Source organism: Rattus rattus, chromosome 12 (assembly GCF_011064425.1).
Source record: "Rattus rattus isolate New Zealand chromosome 12, Rrattus_CSIRO_v1, whole genome shotgun sequence".
Classification (NCBI taxonomy): Eukaryota; Metazoa; Chordata; class Mammalia; order Rodentia; family Muridae; genus Rattus; species Rattus rattus.
Window position 1 is genome coordinate 84,199,703 of NC_046165.1, and position 17,875 is coordinate 84,217,577.

The 17,875-nt window shown below is 42.2% G+C and overlaps 2 gene segments (V, D, J or C); both read right to left on the reverse strand.

Moving 5' to 3' along the window:
- Positions 1-3,671: 3,671 nt before the first annotated feature.
- LOC116913256 lies at positions 3,672-4,348 on the reverse strand. The segment is given in 2 exon segments: positions 3,672-3,973; positions 4,151-4,348. Coding segments are annotated over 2 exon segments (354 nt in total).
- An 8,017-nt stretch (positions 4,349-12,365) lies between these two features.
- Positions 12,366-12,996, reverse strand: LOC116913257. The segment is given in 2 exon segments: positions 12,366-12,856; positions 12,951-12,996. Coding segments are annotated over 2 exon segments (537 nt in total).
- Positions 12,997-17,875: the final 4,879 nt, after the last annotated feature.

A 17,875-nucleotide genomic window follows, 5' to 3' on the forward strand; every position in this document is an offset into this window, starting at 1 on the left:
GAATTTAAGATGCTCACTAATATAGACTGAGAACCATCACATTTGATCCAGATGTCCTGCCACTTCAAGAAAAGTTGGCAGATAAATTATTGATTGCTTCATCAAGAGTAGAAATAAATGAACTAAATATGAAGATGGAGCAAACATGGCGCATCTATTCATAATTATTCAGTCACTAATGAAGGTGACAGCTCAAGAGGCAGCCCTGGCTTTGGAGAAGATGAAAATTCTGGAAAATCAACTAAAGACTAAAGTAGTGAAATTGAAGATAGTCTAGTAGTCTGCAGGTGGACATGGTACTCGTTTTATGTGATGAAATTTGTTGACTTGAAAAACAATTGCAATAAAAAGATAAAAACTTATAGAGTGTGGAAAATTGTTGAATAGAAAAAAGTTAATGCAAACTTGGCTCTGTGAATGGGGATGCAGAAAATGGAAACAGCTAATTAAGAAGATAAACAGCAGCTTTGTCGGACATTACTGAGGACCAGAAATATGTAGATTCATAAAAGTAATCCCTTTGATCAGGAAGAGAAGACAGTGACAGCCACTTCTAAAAAGAAGTGTAAACTTGTTCAATATTTGGTTGAAGTTCAGACCTTAATGGAAGCTAATGAGAAAACTGAAATTCAAAAATAAGAAATGAGAAAAAGAATCAATACAAGAAATGGAACAGAGAACAGATGACTATAACGGGACGGTGTTAATTGTGCATCACACAGACTCTATTTATGGTAATCCAGATTTAACAAGAGAATGAGTGTTAATCACCTTCAAGTGTGAGAGCTCACAGACCTTCTGAGAGCACGGGATGAAAGGGACGCAGTCACGATGATGGTCGATGGGAACAGCAGAATAGAAAGTGCTTTTCTCAATAAATAAAACCTTCTCTCATTTTCTATTTTTTATTAATGTTAATTTTGATTTTATTTTAATGATTTCCAGAGACCATAACATTTATATTGCTTTTCAAAATTCAATTGTATGTCTTGACTAGAAAAAGTCTTAAACTGCTGTCTGCAGTTCTCAGGCATATTTGTATATTAAACAGGAATCTCTGAGTACAAAATAATTAGGAATGGGATTAGGAAAAAGTTCTAGCAAGATCAGTTAGAACGCCTTATCACTGTATCCCTGTGTACACCTAATTGCCACATCACCATCTCATCTAATTCCACAGTCATACCTTATAAAGGAACTAGGATTGGGGAGGTGGCAATTTGGGAACTCTCTGAGATGACTGAATCAACAATTCTTACTGCAAAGGCTGCCACTGTAGTGACACAACTTCTAGACACGCTTCCATAAATCTTACTGGTAAATAGGAATTGTTTATCATCTGGGAAGCTCAGATAATCTGTATTTTAAACAAGGGTTGTAGAGAGAATCTCTCATAAACATCACCTGTCAATAAAAAGATGATGGCCAATGAACTGAGGCAGGAAATAGGAGGTGGGATCCTGACAGGAAGAGAGGATTCTGGGAAATAGCAAGAGATCAAATGGAGACATGGAGAGAGCTGAGAGGGATGAGATGAGAGATGGACCTAGGAGATGGATGTGAACTAGAAGGGAGACGCTGAGGAGAAATGAAGGAAGAAGCAGGCAGGGACTGAAGGCGAGGTAACTAACCACATGGCAGACATAGAATAGTTTAAATGGGTAAATAAGTTCTGAGCTAGTCAGGGAATGAGCAAAAGCTTGTGGCCTAGGAATTTATTAATAGATAGTTAGCCTCAGAGTTGTCATTCCAGGAGCAGGACTGGGAAAGAAAATCAGCTATAATTTTTTAACATATGGTGCCGTACATGGAGCACCATATGTAGGCTTGGATTTTTTCAAAACCTCCTTTAATTGGAGTTCTTTAACATTTCAGCTTCCCTTCTAGGCCATGAACGGAAAGAGAAAGATAGTTACTAAGGCAAGGATGTGGACCTGTTTAGAAGTCGTTCTTTGGGTGCTTCCAGTCTTTGTTCTCAGGATCTCAGCAATCCAGTCCAATAGCAAACATCAACCATGAGTCAGTAATGGGGTCCAGCAACAGCAGCTCGATCCAGCAGAAACCTTGAGTGAGGCTCTGTCAAATCAGCACAAGTCAGCAGAAATTTCAAGAAGCAGTCAGAATACCACGAGAAGTTCTTTAGCACATTTCTCTATAAAATCAGGAAAACCAAGACCAATCAACAAAGACCAATGAGGCATTACAAGGTACACCAATGCAAGAGTGTTCTTGGTGAAGCCCAGTGAAGCCCTGCTAAGTGTGGGACACTAAGAGAAGACAGTCCAGTGAAGACCAGTGAAGTGTTTCAAGGCATATCAATGCAAGAGTATTCTCTTACTGTTTATTGGGTACCATTTAGACTCTTCCAAATATCACAAAACCTCTCAAGTGTCCACTCCAGCAAAACACCCTCTCACATGTCTGCTTCAACAAAGAATCCTCTCATAAGACAGCTTCCAGAAAAGCATCACATAACACAATCGAGTCTCCAAAGAACCAGAAATTTTCACTTCAAAATACAATTGCAATGGGGAAGAATCTGAGTGAATCACAAGGGGTAAATTAGTTAGTGAAGCTCAAGAAAGGAGATGTTTCGATCAATCAACTCACTGTTGGAGCCACTCAGCTCCTGGTTCTAAATGACAACAGCAATGGACAGACAATACCTGAGTGAGTGAATGGCATGGCTGTCTCTAGTTCCTTACAGAGACTAGGATAGGCAAGGTTCCTTCAACTGCAGTATGAAGTCAGCCACCACTTAGGAAAAACAATTGTTTGTCTCGCACTTAATTATGATATAATGACTTAATCCCCTATTGTGATATTTAGAAAGTTTTCAGTTTTCTTTTGAAAACAGTGTTTTAATGAGAAGTTTTATATATCTATTACATTGCAAATGTATAAATATTTCAGAAGAGTCAATTGCTGTAAATACTACTGTGATAGGAATTGCAAATACATCACTCTCTAGTGAGTCATTTGTCTTTCGGCTCTCATAATTTTTATGTGAAATATTTGTTTCATATTACATAATTAAATGTATTATTTTTTTCTAAATGCAAAGACATGGTAGAAATGATGTCTTTTTTTTTCTTTTTCTTTTTTTTCGGAGCTGGAGACTGAACCCAGGGCCTTGCGCTTGCTAGGCAAGAGCTCTGCCACTGAGCTAAATCCCCAACCTGAAATGATGTCTTGATTAAATAAGAAGATTAGTTTACTCTCCCTTTCTACAGCTTAAATTATTAGATCTAAATATTAAACTTTTATCAACTTCATATTTGACAAATTATCTGAGAGTTGGTCAGGTGCTCTCTAAACAAAGGACAGAAACAGTTGCTCTCTGTTTCTGATCCTGAGAAATGACCCAAATGATTCTGGAGTATATATGGGGAAGTGTTATTTTGTGACATTAGCACAAGTAAAATGAAGTGTGTATTTTAGTGTTGCGGGCTGATGATGATTCTGAGCATTTGACATACAAGCAGTCAGTGTCTCGTAAGTCTGAATTTAGGTAAATCTAAGTATGAACTTCTGCAAAGATGTTATGTTTCCTCACATCTTCTCTGTAATTGGTGGAGATCTGATAAGGCCACAGCTGTACAAAGCCTCCTGCACAGTCTTCCATGGCAGGGGTTGGAGCTGCACACCCAGCTGCAGTTTGGAGCCAGGCTTTAAGCTTTCTGAGAGCACTGTGCATAAGCAGCACAGAAGTAGGTGCCTGAGTCCTCCAGCTGGGCATCACTGATGTGCAGGGTGCTGTAGCGCTCCTTAGCATCGAATGTTGACTTTAACCTCCCGTTCTCCTTTGTTCCTGGAGCCAGGAAGAACAGATTGATGAGGCTGCCCCTGGGATCCTGTCGGAACCACTGCACAGTTGTCATGGCAATAGAAAAATTGCATCTCAGAGAAGAATTGGTTCCCTCATGGAGACTCAAGAATGATGGACTCTGCTCCACATTATTTCCTCTCACCCCTGTTAGAAACAGAAAAAGAAATCAGAATTAAAGAGAGGTATCTACCCATATCACTGAAATACCCCATGAAACACCCATGAGGAAGAAAGCACAGTAGATTTTCATCTTCTTTCTCCCCCTCCACCACCGACATTTCTGGAGAATCCCACATAGGAACTTAGCTTAGCACAACTCACAGCAAATCTGCACCCACAGAATCCCCAGCACAGCTCCCAGGTTCCTCTCCATGGCCCCTGTCCACTTGCTGGGATGTCTTCTCTCCAGCTCTGAAGGGGGTCAGCCTTGTGCCCAGACAACTTGTGCTCACAGACTACAGGTTCTCTCTGAGTCACTGAGCTCCCTCATTCATCTGAACAAGGAACTCCACCCACCTCCACCTCAAGACTCTGCATTGTAATTGCTCCAGGACATTGATGTAGAGCCCAGGACACTGTGTTTCTAATGTAACACGTAATATAAGAGAGTGTGAGGGAAATGTGTGAGGAACGGGAACACATCAATGACGAATGCCAATAGGAAAACCAATGGCTCAGTGGGTAAAGCAGGGCCTTTAGAGTCCTAGCGAGACGGTTTGACCTTTTCTGTCTTAATGGTTTTTACACACTGTAGTCTGATCATTCTCTTCCCTTCTCTATCACCTCCAAATCTTTCCCAAACCTCAAGTACAGCCCTTTCTTTTCCTCTCTTTAGAAAGCAAACACGTAAACAAACAGCCCTCAGACAGAAGTAAATGAAAATTAACAAAGATGAAATGCACACACACACAGACACACACACACACACACACAGACACACACACACACACACACACACACACACACACACACACACACACCACAAGACAAGAAACTATAAAATACGGACAAAGGACCATTAAAACAAAACATGTTCAAACTAAGTGATAAGGCATTGTGTGCTGGCCATCTTCTGCTGTGTGGTCAATAGAAAAGACATACACAAGGAAGTCCTGGCAGGACTCTTAAATTACACAATCAGGCAAATCAGCATATAATCTACTACACCGAATAAAAAGAATATCTTGCAATTAAGATCATCAAAACAGTCTTGTTGGTTATAAGAAGAACAAGGCACGCCCTGTTTCAGCCCTGGTTTCTTTTCTGTCTCTGGACGTCTGCTCTGCTGCTCTGCTGGGTTCTGCAGGGAAGCACAGCTAAGGACGCCGGCTCAGGTTCAGGGAGGCTCGCTCCCTTCTAGTTTCCATACCTTATATCTTGTTTTCTTTCTTTTAAAGCAATTATTTTTTCTTTCCAGTTTAAAATACAACACACACACACACACACACACACACACACACACACACACACACACAGTATGTGATTTTATGGAATTATAGATGAAATTCTAAGATACGGAAAAAAAACAGTGATAAAAGTTGCTCTTGTGTGTCATCCTCAGGGAGCCTCTGTTTTGTTTACATCTCATCAGAGAATTGTTCTTTAAAGAGATTTATACACATATGAGATCCAGTGAACAGGCTCTGGATATCTGTGGTTCTATTAAGTGACAAGGAGCTAAGGGTCTGTATATCTCTGCACCATCACCACTATTCCTTGCTTTGTGAGTGGATTGCCTTATGTCCTGTGTCTCAGCTCAGCCCTTCAGATGTCTGAACATCTTAAGAATCAGTAATTTCTAGGAACCCTGCAGTGCCCCCTAGTGGACTGACACCACCAACAAATGTGACTTCAGGCCATCTCCTCAAGCCTCATTAAACCAGCCAGTCACTTCCTGATGAAGGAAATGTCAATGGTCAGAAGACAAGAGTGTCTAGATGGAGTTCTCCATAGAAGAAACAAAAATGGCTTTTAAAAAATCTCAAAATTGTTCATTATTCTTAGTAATTAGGAGAGTGCAATTTAAAACAACTTTGTGATTTCAACTTACACCAGTTAGAATGTCTGAAATAAAACAACTGACAACAAATGCTGAGGTGGGTGTTGGGAGAAAGGAACCCACATTCATTGTGAGGGAACTTGAAAATGTGTGGAGCTGCTTTGGATCCTGTGGAAAATCTTCAAAAACCTAAAGACAGATGTACCACACGACCCAGCTCTTCTACTTCAGTGTGGTCCAGACTCTCCATCCTGCTCCACAGATTCCTGCTTTTGTTCATCGCTGCTCCACTCACGGGAAGTAGGAAATGGAAACAGCCTACTGTCCTCCTCCTGGTGAGTGCAGAATGAAAATGTGGCACTTATAAGTTCTGGAGAACTTTTCAGTGTAAAGAAAAACATCCCCACAAATTTTGCAGATAGATAGACGGAACTAGAAGTGACAATTTCAAATGAGTTGTCTGAGACCCAGAGAAACAAAGCCCACACATTCCGACACTGAGCTAACGGCAGTGGAAATTGCAGAGACTCCCAGCTTCACATTTTCAGATGGACAGATAGAACCTGGAGGAACCACAGAGGCCGGAAAGGTACAAAGGGGAACACGGGTCGGGGAGAAGCACCAGAGAAAGTAAGGGCAAGATAAGCATAAGTTAATGGGAACAATGGGAAAAAAGAACAGAGGTAGCTGGGAAGGGATGGGAGGTCAGCACAGAAAATGGGGTGCATGTGCACAATTGAGTATTCCTCAGTTTTAAAACAATGACATCATGAAACCTGCAGGCAAGTAGACGGAGCAAGAAAAAGAATCATTTGCAGTGAGGCAATCCAGACTCAGAAAGACAAACACAGTGTGGGCTCACTTATAAGTGGACATTAGCCATGAAGTGAAGAATAATCATGCTACAATCCACAGACACAATGAGGCTAAGTAACAAGGAGGATGAGCGGGGGACAGGGGGGACACATGATTCTCACTGAGAGAGGGGAATACAATAGTCATGGTGGGTGGACGTGGAGCTGGGACAGAATGGGGGTGAGGGTAGGAAAGCGAACATAAACAATCACATTGAGAGAAGAAAAAGAGAGAGAATAATGGGAAAGACAATTGGAATTGAAAGGGGATGTCTGGAATGACCTAGAAACCTGGGGCAATGGAAGCTCCCAGAAATCTATGAGATGATATCATATAAGACTCCTAGCAAAGGAGGACATGGAGCCTGAACTGGCCATCTCCTGTAACCAGGAAAGACATCCAATGAAGGGATTAAGACATCAACCAAGCCACAAATCCTTCAACTTATAATTTTTCCTACCTACAAAGTGTGCAGGGGTAAAGATGGAGCAGAGATGAGGGGGGATTTCCTAACCAGTTACTTGTCCAGCCTGGTAACCATGCCATGAGGCTGCCCACCTGACATGCTATGCTTCCCATAGCTGTGCCTAGCATAACCATCGTCAGAGAGGCTTCATGGAGCAGCTAGTGGAAACCGATGCAGAGACCCACAGCCGAACATTAGGTGGAGCTTGGGGAGTCCTGTGGAAGATGGGGAGGAAGGACAGAAGCCATGAGATCAAAAGCACAACAAGAAAACCTACACAATCAACTACCCTGGGCCCATAGTGTTTTATAGAGGCTGTGCCATCAACCGGAGAGCTTGCGTGGGACTGACTTAAGCCCTCTGCATTTATGGAACTTAAGTTGTGTAGCTTGGCCTTCATGTGGCGGTCTCCTAACAGCAGAAGCAGGGGCCTGTCTCTGACTCTGTTGTCTGTCTTTGGGATTATGTCCCCTAAGTGAGTGGCCTCCTTGAGCCTCAACAGGAGAAGATGAGCCTAGCCTTACTGTAACTTTACGTGTCAAGACTGTTTGATACTTATGTGAGGTATCCCATTTACTGAAGGGAAAGCAAGGAGGAATGACTGGGAGTGAGGATGGAGGTGGAAGGACGGAGGATTGTGAGGAGAAGAGAGAGGGGAAACTGCAGTCAGGGTGCAAAATTAATTGATTAATTAATTTTTAAAGGTGTATCGATCCCAAAGGCTCTCTGCTAGTTGCAAACTCTCTGGTTCCAGCTGCTCAGGGAAATCAGGGCTCTAGAAGTCCAGCATGGGCTGGCCTATCATGGGTCTCTGCCACAGACTCTGCTCACACTCCCAACAACCCAGTGAAACCATGACTCAATAAGTTGTAATTTATCAATCAGAATTATATGTTAAATTCTCAATCCACAATACATCTTGACAATGAATTCACAACCAATTAATAAGCATACAAACCTCCCACCTAGATAAGCTCAATTTGCCCACAGAAATTCATTCTAACTACCTTGACAGTTCAAGACCACACAGATCTGGGTCATCATTCTCCATCTCCATCTTGATTCTCCACTCCTCCCCCTTCTCCCCTGAATTGCAAAAGCTTTGTCCCTGCCTTATTTTTTTTACTGTCCAGTCATGGCCTTGACCTAACTTGAGCCAATCCTCACCTTCATATAGACATCAGCTTACAAAGAATCATAATTTAAAAGTTTTGAAAAAAATTAAAGTTATAGTAATGTTACATTGTAAAACTCTAAAGAGAAACAAAGAATGCTGAAGGCAACATAGGACACGTTTCTCCTGCTGTCCTTGTGGAAGATTGAAGCCGTCTCTCTAACCCACTCACCACAACCACCACAGCCTTCTCCACAGCAGGTCTGTTCTGCTCTCAGGTGGAGAGAGAGGACTGCCTAGGAGAGAGTCAAGTTTGTCAGGTGAATCAGCTCATGCTGCACAGAAACCGTGTTTCTGAGAGGTGTGAGTGGGGGTTGACTTAACATTTAGATCAAAGAGAAAATGGGAAATAGGCAGAGGGGAAAGACCAAGAATAAATGAAGCAGAAAAGAATGAAGCTAAACTGAGAAATTTTCATGTACTGAGAGGATAGAGAGCTGCATAGCCAATTCTGGATAAAGTCCTTCTGTTCAGTTACTATTGTGGCTCCATTTTCCTTCCATTCTTTCACAATTACCTCATTTTATTTTGTTTCAGGTTCTTCTAGAAACATGCAAGTGATTGTGTGTAAATGCAATCATCAAACTTACATGTGATTCAGCTTGACTCACTATTAGACTTACATACATTCAAGCTTATACACATACACACATACATATACACTGGCACACACACATATATAATATATACAATATATATGTATATATACTTCACACATGTATACATTCGCATGCTTATACACATATATACACCGAATGGAATAAAATTACATTAAAAGGTGACTGTTTTGCTGAATTATCAAATTAAGTATTGCAATGCACTACTTTAGAATAATATAAATTAAAACAACCCAAAATTTGAGCATATATGATAGAATTTGTCCAGGTGTGTGTGTGTGTGTGTGTGTGTGTGCATGCACACATGAATGCATGTGTCTGTGTGTATGTGTATTTATGTGCACAGCAGAACTCCATATAATATCATACAGAAAACATTACTATTCTTTAAATGTTGTTAAAGGCTGAATTATGTGCCACGCAAAATATATATGCTGGAGTGCTCACGCCAAGGACTCCAGTGTGATGACACTTGAAGACAGTTGGTTAAAAGTTAACTGAAGTAAAATGAATGTACACACGAGGGCCAGACCAATCAGACTGATGATGAGCACAGACCTGCACATCCTCTGAGAGGGACCTTGTGAGGACTCACTACTGTGGACTTCTGTGACCACAGAAAGAGAGAGAGAGAGAGAGAGAGAGAGAGAGAGAGAGAGAGAGAGAGAGAGAGAGAGAGAGAGAGGTGTCTCAGAAAAAGTGGGTCCTGCTCACAACTCCATCTTGGACTGTCCCCTCTAGGACTTCAAGAAAAGAAGTTTTGTTCTCTCAGCCACACACCCTGTGGGGTGCTGTGAAATTCCCCCCTCCACATGAATATAGTTGGCCATTTTTAGATTCTACTGCACAAGCACAGCCAAAAAAACCTTCTGAAGACATAACTCTACAGATGAAATAATTCAACAGTTTATCATTCTATTTTATTTTGTTTTAGAGCTATTGTCTCCCAAGTAATACTTCCCCATTCTTGCCAAAATCCTCCTGAGAATTCTACCTAAAGGTCTGATGGCCTCACCAATTTGTCAAGACGCTGAGAAGACTGGGTCTGCATTTCCTGCACTGAGCTCCCAATGCCAATGTAAAGGAGTGAAATCGCCCCTGTAGGTTTCTAACAAGGCTTTGGATATTTTCACACCCAGTGCTTGTATCACAGCACCAGGACATCTTAGGTTTGCTCGGAACACAAATGGAGAAGGAAAATCTGCTTGGCATAAATCTTATAAATCTTCAGAGTGTGCAGGGGCTATTTCTAAAATTTTTGCAACTTCTGTATATCTCAACCACAAAAAAATCTGTAAACATGTACAACTGTGTAGGTTTACAGTTAACATTAAATCATTTTGGTTCAGACAGGCTCTATTGCTTATGTCCCACTGAAGTTATTCTCAGTTCAAAGTGTGAGGTAAGCCTTTCAGAATTCTCCTTCCAGGGGTTTCCAGATGCCATTTTAAATAAAGACAATGACAGAAGAAACTGAAATTCTGTTGACAACAACATGATAAATACACAAAGCATCATCACATTTCATAGGAAATATCACATGGTAGGTTTCGCTAGCAAGAGAAGAAGCATGTTGCATAGTATAGCCTGTACCTAGACCCACTAATAACCAAATATTTAATCCCTAACAATTCCTTCTCTAGCCACTGTGAGACACAATGTAACAGAGTGGAGTACATTTGTCTATGAGGTACTGTACTGCAACGACAGTGATGGATGATGATGATGAGGAGGAGGATGAGGATGAGGATGGTGGTGGTGGTGGTGGTGGTGGTGATGGTGATAATGATGACGATGCACAGAAGAACATGTGGATCTATCAACTGCATGCGGGTGAGCAGAATGAGAAACAGAGGAAGTCCTGCCACATAACTCCACAGACCTGAAGTTCTCAGCCAGGCCAAATGTGCAGTGGCAAGAATGGGGAACCCTATCGCTTGCAGCAGGTGAGTAGACTGGAAAGGCAGACATGAGCATTCCTGGGCTGGTGTAGGTTCTGTGTCTTACAACTGTATACACTGTCCCTGCCTTCTCATTTCATTTTAAAGAAAGTCAAAACCAAGAGAGAAACAGTAATGTATGGGGTAGATTACTTAATATTAGAATCTTCAGATAACTTGTGTTTGTGTTCTATGTTAAAATATTTATGTGTACATGTATGTGCTCTTGGTGTGTGGGTACAACTGAGTGGGGCATGTAAAACCACATGTGTATGTGTACATGTAGAGAATAGAGAAAAAACTTCAATGTTCTTCCTCATGTTCTAAAGAGCTTCTCTCTCTCTCTCTCTCTCTCTCTCTCTCTCTCTTCCTCTTTCTCTCTGTGTGTTTGTGTGTGTGTGTGTGTCTATCTGTATGCCTGTTTAAGTGCACAAATGTGCACATGCATGTGGATGCCAGAAGTCAATCTTGGATGTCGTTTTTCTGAAGCTATCTGCCTTGTTTGTTGGAGAAAGCTCTCTCACTGTTACCTGGAGGTCACGGTTAGTCTAGGCTGGCTGGAGAGCACAGCCTCCATGCCCAGCTTTGATGTGTGCACTGAAAATCGTACTTAGGTGCTCATGGTTCGTGGTGCCTGACTACTTCCATTTCGGAGCTGAGCAGCACTAGAAAAATCTTCCTTTCTTTCTCTCTTATCCTGACTATTCACCCTCCTCTGCTGTATGCAAGAGAGTATAAGATCTTCTACAATCCTCCCATTCAGATGGAGAAGAAACTAAAATTCCTCACTGTAGTCAGAGAGCATTAACTTTCCCTATGACTCTTGCCTAACTCTTGTCAGAAGGGCAGGACTATGTTAGGGTCAAAGAATCTATCATTAATATTCTCTAAAATCATACACACCAGAGTCAAAGCAGTGAGCAGTTATAAAAGATGAAGAAGATATCAGACCACGGAGTCTCAAGGAGATGAGAAGATTTGAAGATGACAACAAAAACAAGATAGTACATTTACAATTGCGATGGATTCTTTGGGAAAAAAAAAAACAATGAGCTCGAATTCCTTATTCTCCTGTTTTGTTTTTAATGGTGGCTAGAACATATATAATTATGACAGATGTCAAAACTTTTGTATCACTGATGAAATCGTATATTAACTAATAAGGCATCAAATTATTTCCGAGATGATGGTACTTAAATATTATGACCAATTTGACCAATTCTGATCAGTCCATTTAACAGCAAAAGAGTTTATAGGGAAATTAGCACAAAAGATTGAGAAGAGGAAGAAAATTCCAGGACAAAAGCTGTAGAGTACACATCTCACTGTCTGGGTAAGTAATACATAAAGTGACAAAATCAAAGTCCAGCTTCTGGTATTTCCCCATCATCTGCTTAGTCTAGTCACAGTCCAAGCAATGTCCACTCAGTAAATAGCATTCAGGATAACAACACAGTCGCCTCCAATCCACAGCATGAGCTCATTCTACGATTGAGCATTAGATATAATGGATGGTTTAGCTGGAAATGAGTTGCAGACAGGCAGCTGGGACAGCACAACTTCCCTTCTTTCCTCTCCAAGTCCGAAGAGATGCTTCAGAGACCACAGGAGAGATCTTGTGTCTGAGCACCCACGGCCATGGGTGTTTGTGATCAGCTCCCCCTGCAGCCCCAGACACTGTGCGCTCAGAGCACAGAAGTACACAGCCGAGTCGCTCCAGTGCACAGAGGCTTTCCGCAGGTGGAAGGAAGAGTCGCTCTTTTTGAACTCAGCCTCAAAGCCGTTCACTCCTTGAACCACGGGGTCTCCTGAATAGTACTTGAGGAGCATCTCCAGCCCCTGCTGTGGGTACTGGACAAACCAGAACAGGGAAGGTGTCCCAGGGTAGGAATAGTTGCATCTCAGCTGCAGAGAGGCTTCTTCAGAGACAGTGACACGAACATCAGGTTGAGTCACTGACTGAGCCTGGGCATCTCCTGGAAAGGAATATTAGGTCAGTAAGTGCAGTGCAGATTCAGTGAGGACAGTCAGAATGCAGAGATGCAGAGACCACAAGGAAGCTGTACTCACTCAGGAGAAAGTTTATCCCCAGCACTGGGAGGAGCACCAGGAACATGGTTGAGTCTTGGGAAGGCTGCAGCTCAGTCGTGGAGGAACTTTTGAACAGGACAAGCAGGAAAGTGACTGAGGAAAGCAAGAGCTTAAAAGCAGGTGTAGGGAAGAGTCTGCCGGAGAAGTCTCCCGGTCAGATAAAAAAAAAAAAACTGAGACTGCAAATAAGAACCTGAAAAGAGTTTTGAATATCTGATTCTTGTCACTTTCCTTTGCTAAATACTCAGGCAGCTGCAGGAAGGACGAGGTGAGCAAGTGGAGATCTTCAAAGGAAGAAGGAACAGTAGTGAGTGCAGCAGCGCCCTCTGGAGGCCACATGAGGAACCAAGTGTCTTGAGGGTCCCCATTCTGCTTCCTGATGTGTTCTTGTTTCACAGATGTAGAAAATTTTGGCAAAGCACAATGTAGTGTTGCCACCACATCTCGGAACAAATAAGACGCACAAGATTAGGGTTTCAGCAGTGGTGATTTGTGTGTCAAGAAGAAAATGTGTCAACTTCTTCTGCCTTTTCCCAACTTGACGTGTGCAAGAGTCATCTGGAAGAAAGGAAACTCAAATGAAAAAAAAAAAGCAAAAGACAAAAACCCTATCAATCTGCATGTATGAAAATGTATGGAGCATTTTCTTGGTGATCAATGTGAGATTGCCAAGCCAACTCTGGCAGTGTGACCTCTGGTATAGTCCCAATCTTCAACAAGATCACACAAGAAAACTCCTCTAAGACGAGGAAAGACACATGCATACAATACAAGGACGCAAAATACCAAATAAGACACAAAACAAACTACATGATATATAAAATAATATGATGCTAGCATTAAAACGGACCAATAGAAAACAAAGATTCAAATACTAGTGCACAAAAGATTAGCCATTTAGTAGTTGATAAAGATGCTAAAAAGACACACTGGGAAAAAAAATACAGGATGTTTAATAGATGATTCTGGAAAACTCTGATGTCCACATAGATAAGAATAAACTTACCTATTGCCTTGTATAAAACCTAAGTCCAAAGAGATCAAAGAACTTCTTGTGAACCTGGAACACTAAAATTGCTAGAAGAAAACATAGACAGTGCCATAGTTCATGTAGATGTAGGAAAAGACTTTCTTAAGAGGATTCCTGTAAGATGATGTCATTATGCAGCAAGGCAGGTTCAGGATAAGGCAAAGCCTATCATTGGATGAGAAGGAAGGGTAGGCGGGGGGAAAGTCTAGGAAAGAGAGAGGAGGAAAAGAAGCAGAAAAAAAAAAATCAAGACGGAGACGACAGAGCAGGATGATCCAGATCCAGGCGGACTGGGACAATTTTATCTGGTCTAGGTGTGCCGTTAATATCTTTATTAATTGGCAATGAGTTTGCTGTGTGCATGTATTGTGGACTGAGAATTTAACATATAAATCTGATTGATAAATTACAAGTTTCTAGAACTTTGATTTTACCAGGCACAGGGGATGTGAGCAAAGTTCCAGGTGGGCAGAGAGAGAGCCCGGAGAAGTTGGCTATAGAATGCCTGGGGCTAGAATGGTCCATGGAATGGATGTGTGTCAGGCGTGGTAACAACCCACCAAGGGAAAAGTGTGAGAAAGTGGCTGGCAGAGAGAGAGAGAGAGATGCTATCGCATCCCTGTATCACTGAAGTATGAAGCCCGGACAGTACTAAGGTGCTCTCCTCCCATTGATGCCAGATAAGGCAACCTCTGCTACCTATGTGCCTGGAGCCATGGGTCGCTCTTTGTGTACTCTGGTTAGTGCTTTAGTTCCTGTGATCTCTGAGGGATTCTGGTGGTTGATATTCTTGTTCTTCCTATGGGGTGCAGTCCCCTTCAGTTCCTTGAGTCTCTTCCATTGGGGTCCCCAGGGTCAGTCCAAAGGTTGGCTTTAGGGATCTGCAGCTTTGCAGCCTCTCACAAACATCTGTGTTCTGCCACATGTCCTACTGGTGATGGGAGTGCATCATGTTGGGAGGGTGGAAGGCAGAGTGGAAGGTAGTGACCGCTCTCTGTCGTGCTACCTAAAGGGGCTTCTTATGCATCGATAACTTGTTTCTACAACTCAGGATATTTCTGTAGTTCACAAAGGGTCAGAATATAGGCATAAATTTCACCTAGCAAAGAAAAACTATCCCAACTTAGGCAACAAGGCTGAGCTCTGTGAACTTTTGTTGACCCATGCATATCTTGTCTGCTGGCTCTGGACTTTGAGGACCTGAATGTTTGTAGTGGACTACAATCTAATGCTGTATACATTATTACAGCTTCAGCACACTTTTATACATGAATGTACAAAGAAAGCAATGATGAGAGGAAGGTTGTTTTGAGTTCAAAAACATATATATAAGCACCAGAAAGCACAGACTAAATATTAATAAAGCAGCCCTTTTTCAGAACTTTTTCAAGATGGACCAATTTAAACACAGCTTCCTGGCATGCAGTATAGGTTATATCTGGGAAGGTAATGAAAACAAAGCAGAAAGCCATATCCAGATTCAGGGTACACTGACCAGATTGGGTTCTATAAATATGTTCTGGTAGCGAACAAGAATAAATATACCTTATAAGTTGAATGTGTTTGTCATACAAGGCACAAAACTACATCCAAGAACAGTCCAGGGAACATAATGTACCTGGCTATTCCTTAGACCACATCTGAACAAGCTCCACATCTTAAGCAATCTTCTGTTCTCCAGCTCAAAACACCCATGAATCACATTTGACACTCCTGCATGAATCACCATTGCATCTGACAGCTGAAGGTCAAATACCACAACCTTCTTACTGAATCTTGCCGGCCATGATTATTCCAAATTCTATCTTCAGATCATCAAGGATAGCTGTGTCAACCACTAGGCTTTTTCCATTTTAACTCCTGAACACTAGAGGGCAGCCAGGAGCTCAGCTCAAATATCAAATACTTCAGTTAGATGTCTGGTGGCAGATTCAGTCAAAAACTATTTCCCTTTGGGTTTCAGAAAGACAAATATTGCATTAATTTTTCTTTTTCTATTGGATATTTTATTAGAATTTAAAATGTTATCCCCTTTCCCAGTTTCCCATCCATAAATGCTCATCCCGTTCCCCTCCCCCTTCTTCTATGAGGGTGTTCCTGACCCATCTACCCACCCCTTCCTGCCTCCTCACACTGACTCCCCTACACTGGGGGCTGGGGGAGGTCAAGCATACGCAGGTCCTGGATTTTAAGGTGTATATATACATAGATGTGTGGAGAAATGTCATTGACTATTGGCTAGTAAAGGATATGAGAGAGTGAAAACAAGCTCTTAATGGAGTGCTGAAAGTTGAAGATAAGCAGAAAGACAGAGTAACAGTATACAGGAAACAGGGAACTGGAAGGGTCTCGAAGGGGGAGTCAGGGAGCCAGCAGCAGGAGGGGCACAATGGAGGGGTTTGATTTTATATGCTTCTTTATTGAGTCACGTAATGTGAAAGGCTGCCTGTCAGCCAGAGTCAAGACAAGTCTTGGTCTGCTGGCAGATTCCCTGGCCTGCTGACATATGGAATGATAAGAGGAGATATAATTTAAGCTCACTGTGAGGGGCTGAACATTCTATTACTCTTGGTGGAAGGAACAGGGAGGCCTCCGGGTAGGAAGAGATACCCTGTGTACATTGGCCATTGTCTGTGCTAGCTTGTGACTTTGTTTGCCAACCTACTGTAAAGTTTATAAAGGTGATGAGAAATACATTCGCTGCTGGCATGGTACATCCCTGCAGCCCTCCCAATTTCTAATTTTGTCTCATAGTCTTCTTTCCGATTTTCCTATAATCATCCTCACTCTCCCCCTCAGAGGACTGTTCGACTTCACACGGGCAGGCCTGGTGCAGGAGAATTTGTGAAATGGCCAAGCTTTACTATTTTTATTGATTCTTATGTTCCTGGATTTATAAACTTCTTATATACTCGGTATTTGAATTAATTTCAAAAATGCACAATGCAGACACAGACACCGTGGCTCTTGCCTATAGTACACAGGATGAGAAAAGAGGACCGTCTGAGCACAGAGTAACAGTTTGTGGTCAGAAAGGGTAGCATGGCAAAACTATTTCTTTAAAGACAGTAAAAAAAAACTATTCATAGCAAAAATAAGTTTGCAGTGTGCCAATGCAATTTATTGTTGTTTTATTTTAGGGAGGTTGTAGCTATTGTATTTGACTCCGATTCAGGTGTATAGGTTACTTAAACCTGCAGTCAGGTGTGGGGCAGTGGACAGTGCCAGGAAATTTGGGAAGGTTGAGTGGGTTGTACGCCCTGGGAACCTCTGAGAGGACAGTAGGAGCTTCACCTGCTTCTGACCAGGCCCCTGTCATGTGACCACACTCCCTACAAAGGAACTTGACAGGTCAGGTCAATCAGAATAGAGTTCTCCATGCTAATGAGGTATCTAGAGGCCCTGGGGGTTTAGCCAATAAGCTTCCCTTCCTGGACACAGCTTCCTGCAAAAGGTATTTAGTCTCTGGTCCACCCTGAGAAGGTGGTTTGCACACAATTTCCAGGATGAACAACCAATAAACAGTTTAGAACCAAGGACTTTCTCTTTCATCGAAAACACATTGTGGGGAGCATGGAGAAGGCCTTCATCTGCAGAGCTGCACCCACAGAAGGCCCCTCTGCACTCCCAGACTCACCACGACTGACTGAGCTAAGCAGAGTTCCCTCTCCTCCCATTCCTGGTCTCCTCAGCCCATTTCCCCAACTTCATTCCCAATCCGCAAAACACAGTAGTATCTGGATGTCCAGGAAACTGGGAGCCCCTGGACACCTCATCGCTGGCCTGTGGACCCAGACCCTCCATTTCGAACTCTCTGCAGTTTCCTGTGGTAATTAGATGTCCAAAGTCAGGGGACCCTAGCTTCAGCCTCCCA